A 26230-nucleotide genomic window follows, 5' to 3' on the forward strand; every position below is an offset into this window, starting at 1 on the left:
CCCACAAGGCTTGTGCTACGGATATTTTCCAGATGACAAAGTGGAGGGTCAGAGAGATTAAGTCACTCGCCGAAGATTTCACGCCAGGAAGTCCTCATGTTGCTCTGTCCCTGGCCTGTGAGCCTGTGTCCTTGCCTCAACACCTCACCATCTCATCGTGGGCTCTCCAGAGATGAGCGATCTGTGGAATCAAGGGCTGCCGATAACTCTTTTCACACATCCATTCCCTTCTGGCAAATCCGAGAGGGGTCTCTGCACCTTCGTCCCCAGCCTTCCATCCCAAGCCAGGGAGCAGCAGATAGGATGGGAGTGTCCAACAAGGAAAAGGGTCCTGATAGAAGAAGATCAGGGTCTGCCCGTGGTGGGGGAGGGGGTCGGTCTGTGAGCTTCTGAAAGCCCTTCCCTCCCTGCGTGGGGTCCCATGGAGGTCTGCAGAGCAGGGATGAGCTGGGGCTCCCAACCTGGGAGAGAGAGGAGCAGAGAGTTGGCAAGAGGGCGAGCAAGAGTGAATACAAGAAAAGAAAAAGTGACTGAGCATGTGTGAGAGAAAGAGAGAGGAACGAGAGAGACAGAGAGGTATGTGTGTGTGTGTGTGACAGTATGTATGTGACAGTGTGTGTCTGTATGTGAGAGTGTGTGACAAAGACAGGGAGTGTGTATGTGTGTGAAAGAGTGTGTGAGAGAGAGCGGGTGTGCAACAGCGTGTATATGTGTGAGACCGTGAGTGACAGAGTGTGAGTGTGTGTGCGTGAGAGAGAGAGAGAGAGCATGCACACTAGACCAGACAGAAGCAGACAGAAAAAGTCTATTAACAGGACACAAACAAAGGCAGATAACACTGGATAAGATGCACCCCCGAATGAAAGACATGAGGAAGAGACAGGCACCCCCAGAAAGGGGTAGAGATAGTCATGACAGGAGCCCCTCCTAAATGCCCCCCAATCCTCTCCTTGAGAGTCATGCTGGACTTGGCATTTCTTGAAAAGGACAGGCCACCTAGGGATTTTGGATGCCTTTCCTGTGCCCTCTTCAGGCAGAGAGAAGCCGGGGGACAGAAGGCCAGAAATTCCACCTGCAGTGTACCTCTACTGCTCACAAAGGAGCTGTGGCTCCCACAGTCCACACTGGTCCTGGACTGGGCAGCCTTCTGAGCTAGTGAAAGGGATTCTCGCTCAGCTGACCTTGGTGTGCTCATCAGAGCTTTTCAAATTCTGGGGGTTGGAGAGGAGGGGGGAGTCAAGGGGACCTTAATGGGGGCCCTGGAGATAGATGGTGGACAGAGACCCCACCGGAGATCCAAGGCCCAGGAAGAAACACAGGGTCTGGGGCTGCCCTTTCACCCATGGCCACTGTTCACAGCCGCTCCTGCCTGGCCCAGTCCAGCCTCCTAGTGGGGGAAGCACCGCATCAGGCTCTGTCCCCCTGGCCCAGTGGGATTCCTGAGGCCTACACCAGAGACTTCACGAAAGCTCTCAGTACCAGCCACAGAACTCCTGAGCACCTCTGGGCACTGTGCCTTGTGCCAAGGAGCTGACCAGGGAGAGAAACGCATGCGATGTGGCCTCTGCCCAGTCAAGTCCATGTGGACGGCCACCTCAGAGTCAGGTGGCAGAAGGGAAAAACAAGTAGGGAAAACTACTTGCAGACATAGGAGGTCACAGAAGCACCTGCTACCCAGATTGTAACAGGTCTCAAAGTCATGGGATCCAAATCAGAATGCCTTCTTTGGCTCTTCTGCCTCTCCTTTGTCTAGTCCCTGATCACACATCTGATGACAGGGAGCTCATTCCCTTCCCAAGCTAATGCTTCCATCCTTGGCCTAGCCTGGCTGTTATCTGAAAGCAGTTCCTTGCACTGAGCTACAATCTGCTTCCCGTAGCTTCCCTCAGCCAGCCCCAGCTCTGCCCTCAGAGGCCCCAGGGCCTTCTCTGCCACCTGAGCCGCACACAGCTCATCTGAGATCAGGACACAGCGGCCACATCCCCAAAGCTGATCTTGGAGGCAAATGTCCCAGGGGAGAGTCCTAGAATTTCTAGACCAAAGGGGCCCCTGGCAATCCACTAGTCTAACAGTGCCCTAACTTTTTTGTTTTTGCTACAGAAGTCTTTATTCAAATAGAGCTTTCTGTGGAAGCCCAAAATACCAAACAGAAACCCTCCTGGTTGAGGAGATTGCCCACTCCCCCTCCTTACTAACTGTGAACCCTCCACAAGCACATGACTGACCCATTCCACCAAGAAGCACTCTTCTTGAGCAGCTACTATGCACCAAGCACTTGCATCAAAGCCATATCATCCGATACAGTGGCCACTCAGCACACCGTGAGACTACTGAACGCTTTGAAATGTGGCGGGTGTAACTGAGGAACTAAAATTTAAATTTCATTTGATTTTAAAAACAGAAGCAGGGGCGCCTGGGTGGCTCAGTCAGTTGAGCGTCTGACTTCGGCTCAGGTCATGATCTCGCAGTCTGTGAGTTGCAGCCCCGCGTCGGGCTCTGTGCTGACAGCTCAGCCTGGAGCCTACTTCGGATTCTGTGTCTCCCTCTCTGTGACCCTCCCCCGTTCATGCTCTGTCTCCCTCTGTCTCAAAAATAAATAAACGTTAAAAAAAAAAAAAAACAGAAGCAGTATAAACTATTTTTCCCTTGATAAAGGGCCACCTCCTAGGAGGAGCCTTCCTGGATCCCTTTGGTCAAAATCTGCCCCTCCCTGCCTTGCTCTTCTTCCCCTCTGGTGTCACCGTCCATCACAGCACCATCTTACACACTGACCATTGGAGGGACTTTGGGTTTGTCAGTCTTGACCCCAGTCTGTGAGCTCTAGAGGGCAGGCCCTTTGTGACTAGACTCTGTAACCACCCACCCCTGTCCTGAGGCCTGGGCATGAGAGTGGCAGCAGGAACTGCCCACAGGGCAAAACCGAAGTCCTAGCTGGAGATGACTGCAAAGTAGAATCCACCTTGCAGAGCCTCAGTCGCCTCATCTGAGAAATGGGGGTGAGGATTCCTCTTGGCCTCTTCCTCTTGGCCCTTTGTGCCTCTCTTCCTCATAGCTCTTCCCTCAGGCTGTCAAGGGCTCCTGTGAAAAACAGTGCCGTGGTCTTCCGCAAGAGGCCAGCCCTCCAGTGCGCCCAGCAGTGCTGGTTTCTGACTTTTTCATCACGCTCTCGGCAGCATCCAACCTGCTGACCAGTCCCTTCTGCTTGAAACTCTTCCTCACACTGTCCCCAGGCTCTGCCCAGCCCCAGGCTGCTCTACCTCCCAAGCATCTCTTTGGAGGGACTGAGGGTAATGAGAGCTGGGGGGGGGGGGGATTCCAAGGAACTGGGGCCTTCAGGGCCTCTCCAGCTGCTCCCAGCTCCCCAGGCCACACCAGCTGTGTGGCTTTGACAATGTCACAGAACTCTTTGGGGCCTCAGTTTCCTCCCCTATAAGATAGGGGTGACAATTTCTGCCTCTTTAACTCCCCCTGAAGCCAATGCCAGGATCCAGGGAGATAGGGAGGGAGAGAGGGAAGGAGGGTGGGAAAGGGTATCCGGGAGCACTGGGGAGTAGTCCTTCAAGGCAGTTTGCTGATGTGAACAAGGGCACTTCTGCCCACCTCTCTGCTTTAACACACTCCTGGTGCTGCAAGGGGAGAAGGGGCTCTGGTTGCCATTTGGGGCTCCCACTCTTCCCAATCCTGTCGGCTTCCAGGACCATCAAATCATTGTCCCTTAGCCCCCGGAAAACGGACTAGATCACTTCCCAGGTCTTTCTGGAGATCAGTACTTGGTCTCAAAGAGTATCCAATCCTACATCTGATCCTTGATGCTCTCATACAGCAGCCCCAGCCCATGGTCACCTAGGCTCTACTTACATACCTCTAGTGACAGGGCACTCACTACCTACCAAGGTAGCTCCCTTTGCCTCAGACCACTCTCATATCTACAAGTTTTTTCTTACACTGAGCTGAAATTCTGAATCTGATGCAGACTGGCCTTGAAGGCCAGACAACAAAGTCTCATTCCTCTTACCTTCCAGGCCAGCTCTCCAAATATTTGAAGGCAACAGTCCAGTCCTGCTCATTCTTCTCTTTGTTGTATCGAAACAACCCTAGAGGCTCAAGGTGTTCTCCAGGGGCTGTAATATCCAGATCCCCGCCATTCCAGGTGACACCCACCCGGACACATCTCAATCTGTCACTGTCCTTCTTAAAGGTCAATACCCCAACTGGGCCACAGTCCTCGAGAAATGATCTGATGGCACAGAGCAGTCTAGACCAACAACACCTGCATTCTGACCACTCGATAGCTTTTTTAATTTCTAAATGTTTATTTATTTTGAGAGACACAGTGCATGCGAGCACAAGGCAGGGAGGGACAGAGAGAGAGGGAGAGGGAGAATCCCAAGCAGGCTCCGTGCTATCAGCACAGAGCCCCATGTGGGACCCCATCTCACAAACCTCGAGATCATGACCTGAGCCAAAATCAAGAGTTGGACGCTTAACCGACTAAGCCACCTCAATGCCCCCCACTCGATACCTTTTAAAGCAGCACGAGAAGCTGAACAGTGGCCGATGAGCAGAAGCTAAAAGCCAATATAATGCGCCACAAACACAGTAAAACAGCTGCCCCTCCCCCCAGTGCTCCACAAACACAGTAAAACAGCCCCCACCCCCTGCCAAATCAGGACCTGTTTGGTGATAGACATCAAACTAGATTTTTTTTTTTTAATTTCTCCAAAAGTCTGTGCCGGGATCCCTCGGCCTGTGAGGGAGTCTCACACAACCTGCCCCTCCACTGTGATCAAACACAGCCGGGCCCCAGCTTGGGCACATCTGCTGTGAGTGCAGGTGACAATGGCAGAAAAGATGACAGCACCAACCCCATAAACCAACAGAGATGGTAGGCCCACTGCCTCCTGCGGTAACACAGCACAACCGCCCACTGAGTTAAAGACTTCTGACATCTGCTCCGAGTGTCTAGAACAGGGGAAAGGGGTGAGGGAAGTTCCAAAGCCGTGAATCATCCCCCCCCCCCCGGCGCCCCCACAGCTCCAAGAGGAGGCCAGAGATCCAGCTTCCACACTGCCCAGAACACGAAGACCACAGGCCAATCCACCGCTGGGCCGACTCAATTTTCTAGTTACAGATCTTAAGTACTTAGGCATGTGCTCACGAGAACACACATCCCTTACAGGGAGCCGAGAAAGGGAATTGTGCTGAGGAACAGAATAATTGAATCAAGATTTCTGTCACGCAGCTCTCAGGCCCTAGACCATAGGCGTTTTTTTTTTTCCCCCTCTCCTGGAGAAGGTCTTACAGACTCCCAGGGGTTCGTTTCTCCTCTCAAACCCATTAACGTCAGCTGCACTGGCAGCCCATCAGGGAACAGAAACCCAGGTTAAGGTAGGCCTGTGTGCAGGACAGAGATGGCCGGCTCCCGGGACCCAGGCAGCAGGCATACACAGGGGTTCAGAAAAAGCAACTGGGAAGATTGTCATCTTTGTAATCCCCAGGAGGCCACTGCACTCCTTCCTTCCAGGCCCAAGGGCAGAGATGAGATGATTAACTTCCTCAGCCCCCCACCATCGCTGCCTTCGTCGTCGGAGGCCTTCTGGGAGAGCCAGCTGGGAGAACCCACCTGCTGACCCCCTCCGCCCAGGTGTGCGGCTCTCACTGCAGGGCACCCAGCACGCCCTCGGCTCCCAGGCTCCCCAAGAAAGGAGACAAAAGGCCTTGCACTGTACCCTGCACACCGTGCCCTTGGGCATCAGATCTGCACACAGGTTTCTTACAGACCACAAAGCTCAGAACACAAGGACTCTGCCAGGCCCTCTTTCCTTCACCCAAGGGGTGAAGATGAGGGCAGACTAGCGAGAAATCCGCAATCCCAGCCAGTACCCTGCCTGCCTCTCCCAGGGCACCCAGCCCCTTCCCGTGTCCACCCGCCCTGGGGACTCCCGGTGCTCATCAGGCATCTTTGTTTCTACTCCTCACTGACGGCCCCACAGCAGATCCCGTCCGGTCGGGTCGCCCCGGACAGGACCGCAGAGGCATCTCTTACCTTCATCTCTCTTGCGCTTGTTGGTGTCTGCGCTGGGAGACGTGATGCCCAGGATACCGCTGATGGAGTACGAGGAGCCGGCCGAGTCCGTGCTCACCGACGACACCTGCGTCACGGAGCCCGTGGACACTGTGCAGAGGGAGAGGGGCTGGTCAGGGCCCGGCGGGAGGGCTGTGGGGGGCGGGCGCTTTGCCGGGCAGCCGGCCAAAACAAAAGCACTCACCCTACACTGGGCTGGATGCCACTGTTTGCGGAGCAGCGGGAGCGCGGGATGCAGTGAGTGTTCGCGGAGGACACCCGCCCTATGGCAGCGTCTACACCTGGGCGATGGGGGCAGCCCTCGGGGCATTTGCCCCGGTTTTCTGCTGCTGGGGGGATGCAAGGGGGAGCACGGGCAGCTAGGAGGGCTGACGGTGCAGAAAGGCACACAGGACAGCGTGAGAAGAGCAGTAGCTCAAATCCTGTCCAAGAATGCAGGAAGCAGGGGAACGGCGAAGAGAGAGGGGGGAGCTGGGGCCTACCACCAGCCAGCCTAGACCACTCATTAGGCAGCTTCATTCCCTGCTTACATATCCACCCATCCACACGGACATAAATACCTGCACACTCATACACTTAGCCAACAAAACTCCAAATGGCAAACTTCCTTCTCTTTATAGTTCCTCACTGTCTTTTCTCCTTCTAGTTTACCTGGATTTTCACATTCAATATTAATTATGTAATAATGATAGGCTATATAATAGAATATATATTGTGCACATATAATATATACTGATATGTATAATATCATAATGATAACTGATGTTTTCTGAGAACTTACTCTGTGCCAGGCATCATTGAGGCATTATTTTATTTAATTCTAAGAACAATCTTGTAAGGGAGGTGATGTTGTTATCTCATTGGAAAGGTAAGGGAACCCAGGCTTCAGGAAAGGTAAGCGACTTGCCCAAGGCCACAGAATCCAGAAACTGAAGTCTGAACCCTTACAGTAATCTGCCCCTCGTTAAGTAATAATGAAGAACAATAATACGCTTCACATTAATGCCTTGCTTTTCATTTGACGGTTGCAACAATGTCAAGTGCTGTTATTTATACTCCTGGGTCAAAGGAGGAAACTGAAGGCGCCATAAAGTGAAGTGATTCGCTAAATGTCATCTAGCCAATAAGCAGTAGCACCACCACTTGGCCTCAGGTCTACTGACTTAAAGTCTTGATTTCCCCTGCCCAGAAACGTGGGCTGAGCTCAGTGACTTATTGTGACTAAGGCCAGGTCTCTACATTCCTAAGGATAAGAACAGGGGAGGGGAGGGGAGGGGAGGTTTTGCGCAAGTTTCACTTTAACTCCTAACCCCAGAGTCCAGGGGAAAAGAGCAGCCAAGTCGGCAGGGTCCTCTCAAGCTGTACAGCTGAATTTCCATTTCTGGGCTTTGGGAATTCTCTCTTGGTTCATTAAAACCTACAAACCAATCTCTGACACATTTCCTTGGGCTATAACTAGCTGGAGGCAGGTGGAGCCGCCTTTGACTCTAAAGTGTAGGAAATTACTAGAAATGGTGGTGTTGCGTGAGAAGCTGTTTGTTGCTTTCCTGGGAGCATATCCAGCTCTTGCTCCTACAGACCTAGAGGGAACAGTGCCTTTCTTCTTATATCTGAGTTAGATTTTAGATCTTCCTTAGGAGACACAGAAGTAGAAATCGTTAACTTCTCTTTTCCTTCACCAGAAGAAGCTCCTCAAAATAGATTTATGCAAATCTCACAACCTTTTCTGTATTAAGGTGCAAAGAACAGAGGAAGAAAGAAGATCACACGTCATTTGGTACTTTAAAAACCAACGAGCACATATAACCAAGGCTCGCCATGTTGCTGACAGAGCCAGCGATAGTTCTGGTTATCTTGTGATTGTGCCAGACTCCAAAGACCCAGGTTCCAATTCTGGCTCCGTCACTTATGAGCAATGTGACCTTGGGCTAGTTATTTAATCTCTCTAACTTCCATTTCCTCACTCCTCAATAAGTCTGTAAACGATAAAGGCCTGGACGCATACAAGGTACATTTTTTTATAAAACTTTCCGAGACAAAGCATTCTGCTGACCTACAAGTAGAATTATTCCTCTAACCCAATTGCAAGAATATTATCGGGTATTCTTAGTCTCATATTCATTGCTCCGTCATCCGAAATAGTTAAAGCTACAAGGGAAATCTCAGCCACAAACATTTCCCCAGGAGCCCTCCTCAACCCTCTTCACACCAGCTCAACAGAGCTGGTAACAGTTCCCTGCCTTTGGCTCACACAGCATCCTGTATTTCCTTCTTGAGCCTTATCTCAGTGTTTTGCAAACTTCTCTTCGTTACATTCCCCTATTAGACCGAGAAGCCCATGAGAATGGAGATTCTGTCCTGCCTCCTTTATAACACTAGTCTCCATGCAAAGCAGGGGCTTAGCAAACACTTTTTGAATGGATTCCTAAATAATTATTTTATGGAAGGGAGGAACTCTCTCTTACCTTTATCCACAGAGGCAACCATGGTGGATCAGAAACCTCAGGGAGCACCTAGTTTGCGCACGTCAGTCCGCAAATGGGGAAACAGACTCGGAGAAGTAAAGGGACGTACTCACTGGATGAGTTAATGGCAGAGCTGGAACTATAAGCCTGCCTCTGCCCATCCCCCATCACTGCGGGGGGGTTTCTTCAGTTAAAGAGGGAGTGACAAAGGTGGGGAAACATTACACAGTCTGAGGCATTATTAAGTGACATTGACCGGGACTATCAGAGGCTTACTGAACTGAATGGTCAGCACTTTCTTATAGTAGAATAACTTTCCCCCCAGAGGTGTTCCCTTTATCCCAAGTGGAGAAATAATATGTCTTAAATAGACACATGTCATTTTCATCTCACAGTCTTTTCGGGGAAAGGACAGGCAAGCGAAACTTCTGAACTCTTTAGTAGTTGGAAATAGGACCCCCAACCCTTATAAGTCATGCTCACTCAGACTATCTCCCATGAGTATCAAAAGCCCCACTGGCAGTCCTCGACAGTTCATGGAGTACATGAGATTGAAGTGAGAGAGAGAGAGAGAGAGAGAGAGAGAGAAAGTTTGGGAAGTTTTGCCACATCTTCACTCAAGACTGCAAGTGCACAAAGAATTGTAGAAGGGCTGGTTGATAGAAGAAAAAAACACATTCAAAACTACTTACTGACTAATGATGCAGAAAATGTTATGAATAAGTATCCCTTTCTTGATTTATTACTTTAATTATCTGACATTCTATAGACCCCCATTAGTGGATTTTTTTTTTTTTTGGCTTAGATTTCAATTTTCTGTCTCATGGTGAAAGCTATTTATCATAATAATCAGTAAAATTCAAAACCTTTTAGCAGTATTTATAAAATTCATTTACCAGGTTCAGCCCTTGGAGAATGACAAAGAAGGCGCATTAGTACGTGTGCCGAAGTGTTTTATGCAGAATTATCTGTCCATAAGAATGATTAAAAAGTTCTTTAGAATATTTGGAGCCCATTAGATTTTTAAATTTTTTTAAGAAGTTCTTCTTACCTATGCTGTGACTGGAAGCTGGGACCGGCTGGTTCGGGGGTTGTTGTACTTTTGTCCGGATGATCCTGTGGACAGTTGGGGGAAAAATTAACGGCTATTTACCACCACGGAGAAGAGATCTCAACCAGCTATGCACGGAAAAGGCCTGGCAAGCTGGGGCAGACGAGGAGGGAGGTTATGACCCCAGATTGGGAGTGTAGGGGGTTAGCAGCACTATGGACTAGTCCCAATTCAGCCCCTAACTCCCTGGGTGTCTTTGGGTAACTTGTTCCCACCCCTCTCTGGGCTTCAAGTACCTCTTGTGTAGAAAAAGGATGACACATTAATGTTACAAACAGACATTTTTTTCTCTGGAGCAGCTCCAGTTCCATAAGGAACTCCCTGAGGGACGCTAATAGGGACTTTCTTCCCTTTCCTGGACCTCTGCCCACCCCACCCCTCGGTGGAATGAAGGGACTGAACCAGGTGACCTCTCTGTTCCCTGGGGGCCCACGTGCTCTGGTTTCTCTGCAGGAGAGAGCCACAGGAGAGAGCCACGTCCCCACCCATTAAAAATTACCAAAGGAAGCAGATGCATGTTGCTCTGAAATTAGAAAGGGTTAAAGTGCTGCCGGGACAGGCCTGGCTTTGCTAAGAGGAAGCCTCCAAAGCTGCCGTGTACAAAGCCACATGGTTAGGCTCCAACAAGGCCAGGAGCCGGGGGTGTGCTGGCCTGTCTTTCCAGAGACCTTGCCCTAGTTCTAATATGATGAACTTGATTGTGACCCTGGGCAAGTCCATTCTGTTGCAGGCCTCCATACAATGAGGCAGTTGGAACAGACCACTCTAATTAAATCCTTTTTTGGGGAAAAAAATCTTCAAACAAAGCCCACTGTATGAAAGGGATAATAGTGGTACTGCTTTTCCTTTGCCCCGGCAGCTCTGATGTTCTTCTGTAGGACCTTGGGCTCTGAGAAGCTTAGCTTATAAATTTCTGTCTAGAACAGCACACTCATATGGGTCTCCCCCGTGAGACCCCAAGCCCTGTGTGTCATAGCGCAACCAACCAGGGCTGGGCCCAAAGTCCCTGTGGGATCTGCACGAAAGCTCCTTCCCTGAGAAGGGAAGCTTCTCCCTTCTCATTAGGGAGAAGGGTGGGTGGTAACAGAATGTTCAGCTTCTTTGGAGACGTTCTACTCCAGCCTCCAAGGATCACCTTTTAAAAGAACAGTTATTAGGGTTTTTCTTAATTATAAAAGTACTTTGTGCTCATTGTAGACTATTAGGACGAGAAATACAAAGAAGGTATCTAAAATCACATTTCGATGTACCTCCTTTATGCTAACATTCCTACGCATATTAGGAAATACCCATTTCCTTTAACAAAATCAAGATTAAATCGCGTCCATGGTTTTGTATCTGGCTCTCTTCACTCAGTGTTAAGTGACAGGCTTTTTCACATTCCAGACCATTATTTCTGGAAGTTCAAGTTTCAAGCTGCACTGAGTCTCCAGCTTGTACAAATGGAGAGAAGTAAGGATACCCTCATTGGGTTATGGTCTCTGCCCTCAGAGATCTCACAGCTCAGTGGCAGGCACCGAGGCCCCTCAGCATGCTCAGCTGAGAGCCTGAACGGACATTTCTGTTCACACCACACAGCCCAACCACAGGTCCCCTGGAGTCCAGGCCCCTGGAGCCCCCAGGGCCTTTTGCCTTTTTCTTATGAGTCAGCTTAAGTGTTGCTTCAAATGCATTCAGGGTTGGTTTGTTTCCTCCAATTTTCAAAATTCTTATTTTAACTAAACAAACATGGAGCATATTGACAAGGACCTGGGAGTGAGATAGTCTTTTGGACCACCTGGAATTAAGTTAGAATCTGATCTAATTTTTGTATTTGTGTGTATGTCACCTTTTCCAAGGATACATGTGTGTTTGTCTACAGAGATATAGCTCAATGTGAGTATCTGGCTATACAGATATAAATACAGTTTACCTATATTATGGGTTATGTACATATAAATGTATGGTAAAATATATGAGAACTATTTCTCATATTTATTTCCTATAAAGTCCTAGCTTTGCAGAGTATTGCTTGGCCATTAAGTTTGTACCTAGGCAGAGCAAAGAAAATTATGTTTTCCTTATTTTTCTTTTAAAATATAAGCCATTTGGTAAAACATTATTAATTGTTACAAATCATTAAGAGGCCACTGCAGCATACTGATTAAAACCACAGGCTCCAGAATCAGACCACTAGAGTCTGAAACCCAGTTTTCCGATTTGCCAGCTACATGACCTTGAGTAAATTAACTCCTCTGTGCATCAGTTTCTTCATCTGCAAAATGGGATCAAGAATCATTCCTACATCATAGGGTTATGATGAGAATGAAACTAATCAATTACTTAGAATAGCAGCTGTTGCACAGTAAGTTTGCTATAAATGTTAGCTGTTATCTTCAGCAGTATCTTCAGAAAGATTAAAGACCAGCTTCAACCTTAAAAGGTTCATATTTTCTACAAATACCTTAAAAACACATGAGATCCCCTTGGGAACTAGGGAGGGGAAAGTAGTCATCCCCACACCCTATTTTAAGGCTATAGAGGAGCTGTCCTTTATAGGCAAGACCAGAATTGTAGGGAACCCTCCAAAGCTGTCCCCAGGGATAGAGATTTTGCCCATCTGCTTGCAGCAGCTGCCAAAAAAAAAAAAAAAAAGGAACAAAGAGCATTATCTTCCACTGAGAAGAAATGGTAGTGGGAAGGACAAGACTAATTGAATCATAGCAATTCTAAAAAAAAAATTTAAATTAACAAGCAATCGTCAAGACGTGTCACAGTAAGAGTCATACTCCGGACCTCTTCTAAACCAGAGACAGTCTGGTTACCTGGCAGTTAACACTAAAGGGTTTTGCCTTTACTTCGCTGAGCATGAGCATGATCCTGGGTGCCATGTGAACATCCTAGATGGTCCAGCAGAGAAGGGAATTCAACAATCCACCAATTCCTGCAAATGAGGACACCAAAGCCCAGAGTGCTGAAGTGACTTGCCCAGGGTCACACAGCAGGTCAGCCCAGACTCCCAGCTCCCATGCTCGAGCAATTTCCTTTGCACCACATTCAAAAGAAGTGGCCCCTCTGCTAAATATTTCCTATAGGAGACATAAAGTCTATTTGGATTCCAAATCCATTTAGAAACTGAGGGACTAAACTTCAAGGGCTTCAGGTATTACAGGCATTTGTAAGGATCCTATTTCAACATCACCCTCACTTCTTTGAAAGGCTAGGTCTTCTCACACACATACTCCTCCATCCCCGCCCTCCATTACACAATTACATTGGAGGAGAAAATCATGGTGCCTTTAAAAAGGAAATAGGAAGACAGGGCTGAAGATATACCCACATCTACTGCACTGGTCAAACTGCCATTGGTGCAGTAAGAATCTTGGGTCATCAGCTGTGCTAAGAATCCCAAACCAAGGGTCCAACTGGGCCATGCTGGGAGGGGGCCCACAGGTGACACCCAGGCCAGCAACTGATGTGGAGAAGAAAGAGGGGAATGGGTAAACACTCTCAGAAGTCTTGCTGCCCAAGTTCAGATTAAGAGTAGATTTTACAAACTGTCATCCCCAGGCCACATCAATTCCTGAGTGAGTTTTGTTTGGCCTGCACAGTCATTTGTTTTATTTGAATTAGTTGCCAATAATTGTAGGGTGGGAGCTTTTACATAAATACACGGATTTGTAGCTTCCCTTGAAAAATCGAAACACCTAGCAATCCTGATCCCACGTTCTCACATGACAACAACCAATCGTTGCTAAGTGGAACCGTCCTTCTAACTGGGAGTGCCACTCGCAGTCCCCACCACTTGGCCCCTGATTTAGAGATCCAGGACTGGATCGGAAGGAAGGCTCCATTACCGGCTTCCGTCAGCTCTTGGACAGTCACCTCCCACTGACACTCGGGCTGGATTCTAAGAATCCTTGGTGCAGGTCGTGCAGCACCCCCAGCCCTTTTTTGTCCTTAGGAAACCACATAAACATGATGGCTTGTGTCCCAGCAAATCTCCCACATGCTGAGCAGAACAGGTTCGTTGTCGCTGAATTCCGTGTCAGTCACGGGTTCCCAGGCTGCTCTCCCAGAAGACAGCAGAAAGGCATACACTGGTAGGGGTGGATAGTGGAGACGACACTGCTGCCACCGGAATAGCTACAAATCCAGCCACCATTCCCTCCTTAGCTGTGTGAAGTAGGGGAAGAGTGAGAAGTTGCCCCCGGGGAGGCAAGAGCTGGGAGAGGAATCTGTGGACACTCTTAGATCGTGATCATGACGTTTGCGAGACAGTTACTTGGAAACTGCACCCGTTTGAACGCAGCTTTGGAGAGCAGCTTTGCCTTCATATGGAAAATAAAACTGCACGCAGGGATGGCTCAGGCTTTCTTGGACGGGGCAGGGGGAGGCGGGTGGCGGTGGGAGGGAGGCACCAACAGTGTCCTTGTTCATCTGCATTGCTGGCTTGGTTGGCTAAAGACACAAAGAGCTCTGAGTGAAGTGCCATAGTGTGCCCCCAGAGAAGAGCCCCCAGCAGGGTGCCCAGGAGAGGGCTGTGGGCCACAGAGGGAGCTGCAGACAGGCAGCAACGCACAAAGGCTGCAAGGTGCGTGGACATGGTAGGAATGACCGTTTTACTCCTCCTTGCCTCTTTGCTCTCGGATCCTCAGTTCTGTCACGGGTAGAATCCTACAGGGCAATGGTGGAAAGAGACAGGCCCTCCTCTTACTAACATCAGGGGACCCGGACTCTACTCCCATCTCTACCTCAAAATCATCATTCCTCTACACCTCTCTTCTGGGCCTCAGTTTCTACACCTGCCAAAGAACAGAGTTAAGCCTCAAGGGCTACAGGAGACGACAGACCTGAAAACACCTCAGAGGCACAGCCACCGCTGTGAACACACAAGAGCCCCTGAGGCTAGCCACAGCCCCAGCAACCAGCAAGCAGCCGCCCAGCGCAACTCCAAGCACAAAGCACCAGCTGGTCCACGGCTTCCCTAGACACTCGTGCAAGTCCTGCCTCACGGCCTCCACCGCTCCGTCGGGCCACTGTGCTCTTTTCACTTCGTATCTTCCTTTCAAGTAACTTACGTTTTGACTTAGACTTACTTTATGAGGCAATACAAGTTCTTTACCGTAAATGGGAGGGATACTTCATAAAGTTCACACTCACTGGCTTGGTGTTCCAGTTATATTTTTCTAAAATACATTTAAAGCAAATTCATCATAAATAGATGACTGTTTTCATCCTTGTATTACAGAAGATATAAGCTGGAGCCCTGCAAATGAGTTATGCTCGTCCTGTAAGGCATTTTTTTTTTTTCACTGAAATTCATTGCCACCATTTAATAATATGGAGATTTGGAGGGCACCTGGGTGGCTCAGTCGGTAGAGCGTCCGACTCTTGATTTCAGGTCAGGTCACGATCTCCTGGTTAGGAGACTGAGCCCCGTGTCGGGCTCTGAGCTGACAGCACAGACTCTGCTTGGGATTCTCTCTCTCTTCCTCACTCTCTGCCCCTCCCCGGCTGGTGGACTCGCACGCTCGCGGGCGCATACACACTCTCCCTCCAAATAAATAAATAAACTTAAAAAAAAATCCTGGAGGCATTCGGCTGGAGCTGAGAAGCACCTACCCCTTCAGTAACTCTCGTGCTGTCTGTTTTCCCTCAGACCCCACCTTTCCCTATCACCTCATACCTAGCCTTCTTCACTTGTTACATTACTGCCTGCCAACAGCAGGCATTAGGAGCTTGGGACCCCCACAGGCAACCCAGGGTTATCTTTCAAACCACCAATTACACGTACACCCTACATTGGGAAATCTGCGGGCCCCCAAAGCCTGACCATGGGTTTGGTGGAGGTTCCTCTGAAGAGAAGGCTTCCGTTCCCCCATTGCTATAGGCATTGTATGCCTTACTCCACACAAGGGCTCTTGGAGACATGGGAAAAAGTCATGTTGCTCTGTGTGACGGTAATCCTGCAACGTGTCAGAAGTAGGGGACTCCCAAAGCACACTGGAGCCCCTCATAACCCAGAAGAACAGAAGTTATCCCCCTCCCCACCCCAAACCCACCACAACCGTTGCTATCTCCTCAGCTAATTCAGGTTGACCAGAATTCTCATGCATGCCTGAATGCCATCCTACGCAAGGAGGCCCTCTAGAACAGAGACTACGAGACAGTGTACCTGGTGCCCCTCTCTGTGGTCTGTACCTCACATGATGTCAGGACCAAGATAAAGACTTGCTGAGAGAAAGGAAACAGGCTCATGGCTTATGAAATAGCAGGTCTCAAAACATCAAGAGATGCACTTACACAGTGATTCTGTGCATTCGAGGCATCACAGAAGGAACAACCATCAAGCCCAGAAGGGATCTCAGGGACATTCTAGTCTGACCACCTCTTTCTGCCGGGGGGTGAGGGGTCTGCTATGCCCGGACAGGCTCTGCATGGACAAGGGTAGTGTGTGACCTTAGAGAAATGGGAACCATTCAAGTTTTCAGTCAGCTGGTTCTCTTTTCTTTGTGGAGTTTAGAGAACAATCATTTCTGTTCACCTCACAACTTCATCCTTGACTTCTATAGGTTTAACGGATTTGAGACTTTGCCGTTTACAATAGAAAATTTTCTTTTAAAAAAAATTTTTTTTAATGTTTATTTATTTTTGAAAGAGAGAGACAGACAGACAGAGCATGAGCCAGGGAAGGGCAAAGAGAGGGAGACACAGAATCCAAAGCGGGCTCCAGGCTCCAAGCTGTCAGCACAGAGCCCGACACGGGGCTCCAACTCACAGAACATGAGATCGTGACCTGAGCCAAAGTCGGGGGCCTGCCCAGCTGAGCCACCCAGGTGCCCCTATAATAGAATACTTTCTTTCAGAAATTTTTGGAAGCTCTGAAAGCTCCATTAGATATATCCTGGATCACACTTCAGAGAAGGTGCCGCTGTGGCTCCCAGGAAGATCCCATGCCTGGTACTCATGGTATTTCTCTGGTTCTTTCTCTCCATGGGTGACATTGAGGGAAACTGGGGAGAGAGCAGCTCCCTAACTCCACAGCATCTTGGTGTCCTGGATGTCACTCTTGGAGATCACTGACCTACATCAGGACCACCAAGGTTCTGGGCTCTTAAAGAGAGGAAGAGCTTTGTCAGGGTGACACTTGGAGTTTGTGGCAGAACTGGGACAAGGAACCAAATCTCTCAACTTCAAGTCCAGGCTCTGTTTTCCACATTCAACGGCTCAACCTCTGCCCAAACTGGAGGCAGGGATTTTCTTCCTTGGAAGCTCTGATTTATATCAGCCAGTGCGGAGACCCTGAGCACGGGCTGACAAAGAAGTGACATTTGTCAAGGCCTGATCAGAACAGTTTGCTGCTAAGTGTCCCACACACAGAGGTGGCGGTAAAGGGAGAGTAACAGAAATCACTCTGGGCTCAGAAGACTCTCAAGCAGCCTGGGTACTGACATGGCCTTCCCTCCCTGAGCCTAGGACCCCTGCTTACTTTGGAAAGATAAGAAGGGCAACAGCGAGATCAATCTAGCCCCATTAGCACCCCTCTGTCCAATAACCCCTAAGGGGCCTGGATGAATGGAGAGACCAGACTTTTAGGAAAGGCACTCACAGAGCCTCCAGGATGCCCCATTCCCCCCGATCCCTAGCCCCCCACAGGCACCAGCCCCTCACCTGTTGATGGAACTGACACTGGGCACCGTGTCATTGTCACACACCCGTTCCGCCAGCAGCCGGTCCCTGATCTCCCAGGCAAACATGGTGGGATTTTGGCGTTTATACTCAGCAATTTTTTCCACCACTTTGGGCGTGGCGACCTTTGGTTTGGATCCTCCAATTACACCAGGCTTGATGCTCCCCGTCTCATAATACCTAGGACCCAAGCAGAAAGGAGCTTAGCCATGAGGAACCAGCAAAATGGATGTTTGCAACAAAATAGCTACTCTGTCCAGAAAACATCCAGATCTGTGCTGTCCAATTCAGCAGCCCTAGGCTAGCCATATGGGGCTTTGGAACATCTGAAACATGGCTCATTTGAATTGAGGTGTACCGTAAGCATAAAACACACACAAGATTGTCAAAATTTAGTATAGAAACAAGAAGGTAAAATATCTCATTAATAATTTTTATACTGGTCATAGGCTAACGTGATCACATTTTTCATATACTGGGTTAAATAAAATATATAAAATCAATTATACCTGTTTATTTTTCCTTCTTTAATATGCTACCAGAAAATTTTAAATTTCAAACGTGGCTCGTGTTATATTTCTATTGGACAGTGCTGGTCCAGACACTATGCATTAATTAGTTAATTAACTATCACATTTATCTATCATTTTACAGTTTACAGAAAACTTTGAAGTCAGCTTTCCCATTTGATCCCCACCACAGTTCTAAAGCACATAAATATTTTGAATGAATAAATGAATGAATAAGTGCATGAACAGGTCCCCAACTACAGGTATAAAACAGAGATCCATGAAGGTTAAAAGGCTTGCCCAGGGTCACACAAGGCCCATTGGCCAAATCAGGACAGTGGCCTGGCCCCCGAGCTAAAATTTCCCCCAGAAAGTTGGCCTGTACCTTTAATTTACCAGTATTCCCATCCCCTAGCAGATTCCATCTGCATTCTGTGACACTATCCCTTAAGTGCAACTTTTTTTTGCCATAAGATTACAATGATAGCCCTAGCCTAAAATGAAAGGAAATGTTGGATTCCAGAGTTAACTGGAAATATGTGTTATATACAAGTCAAAACCCAAGCAATCAAAAAAATAAATAAATAAAAACCAACCACAAGTCACCGCAGCTCTTCCAGAGACCTCCCCTGAGGTAAATCGCTGTTTCTAAGGACATTTCCATGCTATCAGCTCTTCCTCGTTAACACAAATAGGATGTCAGGGTTTTACAGTAAAACCGAGACCGGGGAGAAGAGTGCCGTGAAAGATCATTTCAAGGGAAAAAAATGACTTGATTCCTTTTCTGAATCTGAGCCTTCACTGGATGTCTCTCAATATTTACAGAGGAATTCTTGACTTCCCCTTGCAAAAGAGATTATCTTGTAGTTGAGATTTTTTTTTTAGGTAAGGAGACATTTTAGAACTGACTGGTAATTTTTTTTTTTTTTTAGGTAAACTCTATGCCCAATGCGGGCTGGAACTCACGACCCCAAGATCTAGAGTCACGTGCTCTACCAACTGAGCCAGCCATGCACCCCAATGACTGGTAAATTGTCAACCTAAAGAGTTTATAATAGGTAAGGCAAAGAGACGATTCTCCCATGGGATGGGTGGGAAGTGTTACCCAAGACCCAGTGACTAGTCACATTTAAAGAGATGCTGAGGGGTGCCTGGGTGGCTTAGTCAGTTAAGCATTCGACTTCAGCTCAGGTCTTGATCTCTTGGTGCAAGAGTTCAAGCCCCACGTCTGGCTCTGTGCTGACAGTTCAGAGCCTGGAGCCTGCTTCAGATTCTGTGTCTTCCTCTCTCTCTCTCTGCCCCTCCCCTACTCATGCACTCTCTCTCTCTCTCTCTCTCTCTCTGTCTCTCAAAAATAAATAAACACTTAAAATAAATAAATAAAGAGATGCTGAAAGTCTCAGCCTGGGGAAATCTAGTTAGGGCCAACCTAATGGACATTCTAGAAACAGATGAAATAATTTGAGAGCAGTGATATGGACATGGAAATTCTGTTTTTCATTGAGAAAAGTGAGTCATGTTTAAATTTGGACAATAAGGCAAAATTCAACCTATTCCCCCCTTCTGTAATTACTGAAAAATTATTAGTCACAGTCTTTAAGAAACATCCAAGAAAACACTATTTTGTCAGAAGTTTAGAAAGGCAGCTAAATCAAGGCACACAGCAATCTCTGCAGCTTCCAATTATCCTTCCAATTTTACAATAAAAAGTCATTTGTTACTATCAACACAATAACTCATTATTCAGCACAGGGCTCTAAAATTTACAGAGTTCTGCCTCAAATTATCTGGATCTCCACGTCAATCCTAAGGGGCCAGCGGGGTTTTACGGAGGGGAAACTGATGATTAGAACAAGTGCCTTGCCCAACTCCCTTTTAGAAGCCAGAGGCGGTCCCAGCTTTCAGGTCTGACTCTGGCCTCTTCCCACTAGAGCAAACTTCTGCTTTGACTGTGAAAATTAAAATGATAATGGGGATGATGACAATTGTAGGAAGCTCTACTGTTTACCAGGCATTTCGCAGACCTCTTTTCACTCACTCATTCACTCACTCACTCCTCTCTGGGCACCTGTTAGGACAGGCACTGGCTTGGGGCAGCAGTTACAGACGCAAGGACAACCCTGGGCTAAGTACTCCAATTGTAATCACTCGAATGGGACTGCACTGTTCCTGCCGCAGCTGAGAGAGCAGCGGGGGTGGCAGGATCTGGGGCCCTCCACCCAGCCCACCTGAGCAGTGCCAACCATAGCAGGCTGTGGTGTTCACACGAAGAGGTCTCTGTCTGCCTTTTGACTGACACATCAGCCTGGCCCTTAGAAAGCAGTCCTGGCACCCCAGGGGAAACCCCAATTGGCAACTGTATAAAGTGAGGAATCAGACGGAAAAACTGCTCTTTCATCTCAGCAAAACAGCCATGCCACCTTTTGGCTCACACACGACAGACAAACGGCAGCCACCAGCACAGTGTAGTTCCGTGCAAAGAACATTCGTTTGGGAGTGAGGAGGTGGGCGTGTTAGTCAGTGGCTCTGTGTGACCTTGGCCAAATCACTTAGCGTCTCTGGGCCTCCAAGTGACCCCCTTTGTATAATAAGGGGAGGATGTTTACCCTGCCTGCCTCCCAGGACACGGGCAGAAATGCAGAATGGTTAAGAAAAAGCTTTGCAAAACATAAAAAGCACGTGTTGCGGATTAAAATCCTCTGAGTGTTTATTACTGTGTAACATACCACCCAATTCCAAACGGGCTGAACCTCCCAGCCAGGCTCCAGTGAAAGAAGACAAGAGCCAGGCTTTCTGGGTGGATTTAAATGGGCCTCACATGCCACTAGGCTGTGCCTCTCCAGCCCCTCCTGAGCCTCGAGCTCTGTGGACTGAATGCCCACACTCCTGGCAAATCGCCACCTTCCCAAGATGACGAGGGTCTCTGCCTGCCTTGTCATGCACCCTCTGAAAACCACGACCACCACACACAACACACTCTCTATAATCTGTCGCTCTGAGTGCACCCATCAAATTCTTCGGTAACCGAAAAAATAAAATAAAATAAGTGGATGAACAGCCCAGTTCAGAAATTCCCAGTCACACTGTTTTAGGGCTGAACTTGTTTCTTAAGAGGCAGTTCTAATTAGAGTGACATTTTGTCCACTGTGGTTCTTAGTTATGAAAATAATGAGCTATGAAATTCCAATTTATTGTTGACAACTTAAACGGCCAGGCACCAGAGCGGCGCATAACTTCCGAGTGCCACTCTACCTAGTGACAAATCTATTCTGGGCCTCCGGAGGCTGCCGGCTGTGCCTGGGAAGGTCCTTGTCCCCTTTGGTCTCCAGGGGAGATTTGGAGGGCTTCGGGGCACCAGAACATGAGGACCTGGCATCTGGACGTCCCCTCTAAGAAGGGCTCGGCATCTCGTCCTAAGAAGATTTCAGATAGCTAGCAAAATGTCGGCTCAGCAAAGATGTCTCAGCAAACACAAAGGAAGGGCCTTCTTTTTTCTCTCCCTCAATGCAATGAAGAGGCTTCCCAAGAAGATAGCGAAGATCCACTTGGCTCTCGAAGCCTGACACTGGGATAATCTCAAATATTTCCTTCCTCTTTTTCTCTTTCCTTCTTTCTTGTCTTCATTTCTCTATTTCTGTCTCTCTCTTTTAAATGGATGATTCTCTTTTCTCTGCATCTCCCTCTCCTGTATTTTTCTTCTTTTATTCTCACTTTCGTCCTCCTGCCTCAAACCACCGTCTAACAAGAGCACCGTGCTAATGTCCAGCCTTCCTCCTTGAACTCTGGCTGGGGCTCATTCGCTGTTAAGTGTTAAACAGGAGTGGAGCCCAGAGCCTCCCTGGCTGAGGAGACCCGAGGTAGGTAAGGGATAAGGAATTAACACAAGGATCAAGGTCCCCAAAGGGGACGCCAGACCCCTGGCCTTGAAACCTCTTCCTTTGGCCTCCAGCAAGGCTCCCCAAGGTTAGAAACTGTTATTCCTTCCATCTAAAAGAATTTCTTAAATTCCAGCAGATGAAAGGGAGAGAGCAAGCAAAAAGTCACAATATCACTGACATACTGCAAAATATTTATTTTCTCTTCAGGCATCTGTTCTCAAATCATAATGCAAGCTACAGGACCAAGGTTATTTTCTGACCCAGGGAGAAAAATCCTGAGACAGCTCTAAACAACTAAACTTGAGAACACCCGTGGCTGCCAGAGCAGACTTCGAACAACTTCACATGCCCCGAAACAAGCCTGTGGCTTTGGCTTTGCAGTATGGTAAGGTGCCAATGGTCTAAGAATCCTTGAGGCCTTTTCCCAGTCCGAGTACTGACTAGCTGGATAGACCTGGCTCAGGCACTTGGCCTCTGTAGATTTGTTTCCTTCTCAAAACAAGCTTCCCTGGACCATACTGAAGCTCTCCTGAGAAAACACACAGGAGTGCTCAAAGGCTGGGCTCTACAGCCCTCTGGGAGAATTGGCATTATTCGTATTTTGCTTGCTGCAAATCGAAGGGTCAAGTGGCAACTTTCAAATGTCAGATTTGAGAGTTAGCGTTTGAGTTTTTTTCCCTCTCTAATATATGCTTAAGATGCCTGTCACTACAAAGGAAACAAAATGTGTAGAAGGAAAATACTACAGCCCAACATAATAAGGCTGGTGATAACCAAAAACTGAAAATGACAGCTGACTTTTAAAAATGGAATGTGCTTTTTGAAGACATTAAAATGAAACACTGAACTCTAATAACGTGATTTTATAACTTGTGGGTTTTCCACCCAGCCCTGCTCAGGCCCCAGACTCACCTAACATGTGTAGGGGAAATTCCCAAGAACCTCTTATTCTTGGGTTCTTTGGAATAATTCACCAGGCTTTCAGAAAACATGTCATTCCTGATTGAGTCACCTCATTCCACATGTCACTTGAAACAGGGGTTTCCCAGGACTACTTTGAATTGAATGGCTTGAGCTTTGCAAACTCTTAAGTATTATGCATGTGGGTGAAGTGCCACCATGATTTTCAATATGACACCCGCACGTTGGACAGCTACTGGGTCATGTTTTAGGTCGTTATTTGAAAAATCAAGGGAAGCCTGCAGCTTCTGCCTTTACCTGCCAAGAATTTTGCTGACACAACCATGGCTGACTCGAAGCTGCCTTGAGATGTCGCAGGGCCTGACACCTTGATGAGCAAGTTCCACTATCCTTTGGCGGACTACATCCGGGAGCGGCCGTCCATTCACAAAAACCCCCCCAAGCTGATTCACTCCTCCATGTCCTGAAACAGATCAAAAACAAAAGCAGAGAGAAAGGGTGGTTAGAACCAGTCACACGAGAGAAGAAGCGTGTTGTAAGCGCCCACAGCCCCTCTGATCGGAAATGGCCGCAGGCTGGAGATCTTGAGCCTGGAGTCTGATCGTGCAGGCTTCATGAGCCCCTCAGATTGCTTTTTAAAATTAACCTTTGCCTTTGTCCATCTTCAGCCAGTCGGGCTATTGATAACAAGCATCCCCATCCTTCAATTTTTGTTGTAATTTGCCTTGTAATTTTTTGTTAACAATGGACTATGTGAAAGACCCCAATCTATACTGGAGACCTAACTTATTACATGCATGATGCTGAGGTCTAAGAAAGATCCTGGGGAGAAAATGTTTTAGAATACATCAAATCTAAAGAGATTTTTAAAAATATAACTATTTTCCTTTTAGCAAATATCTGTAAAAGTGAAAAGAACTACTCCAATAAACCTAGATCTCAGGGGGAAACATGGGTTTTGGGTTTTTTTAATCAGCAATCTGATTCAAAGGCTAAAGATTTTTTTTTTTTAATTTAAATAGTGTCTGCAGAGTACTGAAACAAAACCCAACCACTGCCTTGATAAAAATCTTTTCTTTAACAAGATGGGGCTCATCCCTCAGTAAAGGCAAAAAATAAACAAACAAAAAAGGTGAGGTTGACATGCAGCCTGTACCCTCTCAGAGCACACAAAAGAAATGGGTCAGAGGATCACATTCCACTCTACCACATCAGGATTTGTTATAAAAGAGTTTCCTTGGAATTGCTGAAGTGTTTTGCAAATGACAAGCAGCTTTAAGTTGGTTCAGGGGAAATAAAGAAGCTGGAGAAGGCTTCCGAGTCCCAGGTTTTACAAGGGCTCTGAGATGGATTTTAAGTAAAAGGAGTCCAGGAAAGTGTCTCCTCCACCCAATAAGCTCCCTCCTCTTACACCAAAGTCCATCTGGAGGGAAACAGGAATCCAAGTAAATGAATAGCAAAACCAGTAAACACAGAGTGATCCAGTATAGCACCACTGTATATAACATCCAGTATGTAACATCATTGACCTTGTGGCTGTTAATCAGCCACTAACTGACATCACTAAGGACAGCCAAAAGCCAAAAGCCAAGTCCAAGAATTTATCAATGCTGCTGGCAGCTCAGAGGCCAATGATGGGGAAATCTCTATCTAAACCGGGACTTGCCTGGGACTAGACTGTACCAGGGAAGCTAGGGCATCTCAGATGTCACCCATGCACACACACACACACACACACACACTCTCTCTCTCTCTCTCTCTCTCTCTCTCTCTCTCTGTCTCCAGCTCTAAAACATAAAATAGCCACCTCATTTCAGCAATCCCCCACCAAGCACTCAATTACTATCTAAGTTCATGAACGACATCTGAAATAAAAGGGGGGGACACTCATAACATAACCTATTTCCTAAAAACTGCCAAAGCTATTCACTGAAGTTTCCCATGAGGGTCCTAATTGAATATTTCCCAAATTTCCAAGCTCAGACTGATTTCAAGAAAAAACATAATTTTATTGGTAATGACAGTACCTAATTCTAATTCTTAGCTGAATTTCTCTCTCATTTTTGAAACAAGCTTTCATTGGTTTTGATTGTTCTAAAACACCCCAAACGTAAGAAAAAGGAAAACCATCCCCAACAGGATTTTGCAGTTAGAAAGAAAACTGCGTAGTTCACCCAAAACAGAAAGACTGCGGCCACCCCTGGTTGAGGGCCTTAAGAAGGCTTTGTTCTGGGGTTGGGAGCATCTAATAAAAAAGGATTGTACAGATCTTTAAAGAACAGGCTGGCCTGAAGAAGAAAGTAAATTCAAAATTGGTACAAGCCCATCTGAGAGGACAAGAAGGAAGCCAAAAGCATCCAGCACTTTTGAGATAACCTATAGCCCAGGCATTGTGACCCATTTGCAATCGCTTGTTCCCTATACCACTGGCAATGTAAAATTTCTGCCCAAAACAGAGTGGCAACCTTCAAGAGGACTTAACTTCCAAGAGCAGTCCTGCAGGACATTTGTGAGCTTCGGGGGCCGTTTGCACCAGGGAAAAACCCCCAGGGTCGGACACTCTAGGTGGCAGCAAGGCCCCAAACTCTCTACTTTTGACCACAAAGACAAGGCTACCAATGTTCTTCCAGAGTCCGATCCAATAACCACAGCTGACCTCAGACTCAGGATGACCTTGGAGCCCCCAATCTCCCTCAACTTTCTGGGAAGACTCCCAAACTCACTTAGGTGAGCCCTTTCTGCCTAAGTCACAGTCCTATCCAACAGAGAGCATTTCAAGGGTGGTGGGGAGGTAATTTACCTGCTCAGAGAAGACAGTGTCTCCCATTTACCCTGAGATTAGAAAGAAGTAAAACCAGAGGCCTGAAAGAGGGAGGCAGGATGGGGAAAGAAGAGAGGAAAAGGGAGGGGAAGGATGCAATGCATAGGAACTAAATGACACAGACAGCAAGGACAGAGAGCCCAGAAGGGAAGCCTCAGGTTAGAAAGGCAGAGGAAGAGAAAAAGGAATGGATCAGCTAGTACAGGCAAGGAAAAGAAAGGTGAGTGTGGTGTACATGGGAGGCAAGAAGACCAGAAGAGAAAATGGAGGAAGCCCAGTAAAGGGGTATCTGGAAGACAGGGGACTTCTTTGGAGAAGAATCTTTGTTTTCTGGGACCCCGGCTCCGGCCCTGCATCTCCTCAGAAGACCCAAGTCCCAGCCTCTACTTCCTATGGACCTTAGCTGGGTGAGGGTTCACCTCCTGAGCGGTGCATGTTCTCAGCTACACTTCTCAAGGCCAAGTAGAATTTTCAGAGAGCCTGGCACAGAGACAGATGCAAACAAATCAAGGCAAAGACCAGGAAACAGACACACAGATACTGACCCCACAGGGAAGACTATTCAGGGTTTGGAGGAAGGTGAGGGGAGAAGGGTTGAAGATGCCCTGAGGCCTCTGTGGCTCTGGTCTGGAAGGGCTGGCCTCCACAGATGCTCCTTAGGCCCTGATAAGGACATACTACCCACCAGGGACCCTATCCAAATCGTGAAGACCATGGCTGGGTAAAGAGTCCTGAGGAGAGGGTCTCTGCTGACTCAGAGGGAAGACTG

The 26230-nt window shown here is 47.7% G+C and overlaps 1 protein-coding gene and 1 long non-coding RNA gene across 3 annotated transcripts in view; one reads left to right on the plus strand and one right to left on the minus strand.

The window, feature by feature from the left end:
• PAX5 (paired box 5) overlaps positions 1-26230 on the minus strand; it is a 187936-nt gene that overhangs the window by 151211 nt on the left and 10495 nt on the right. For both annotated transcript variants that reach the window (XM_042965180.1, XM_007089318.3), the window contains exons 2-5: positions 22938-23103; positions 17315-17512; positions 9602-9666; positions 6047-6175 (exon numbers count right to left, since the gene is read on the minus strand). In XM_042965180.1, the coding sequence (XP_042821114.1) occupies positions 6047-6175; positions 9602-9666; positions 17315-17512; positions 22938-23103 (558 nt within the window). The remainder of the gene's footprint in view (positions 1-6046; positions 6176-9601; positions 9667-17314; positions 17513-22937; positions 23104-26230) is intronic.
• LOC122233272 lies at positions 2645-4281 on the plus strand. Its single transcript, XR_006210816.1, has 2 exons — positions 2645-2996; positions 4023-4281. It is a non-coding gene; the product is annotated as an uncharacterized LOC122233272 (long non-coding RNA).

Source organism: Panthera tigris, chromosome D4 (genome assembly GCF_018350195.1).
Source record: "Panthera tigris isolate Pti1 chromosome D4, P.tigris_Pti1_mat1.1, whole genome shotgun sequence".
Lineage (NCBI taxonomy): Eukaryota > Metazoa > Chordata > Mammalia > Carnivora > Felidae > Panthera > Panthera tigris.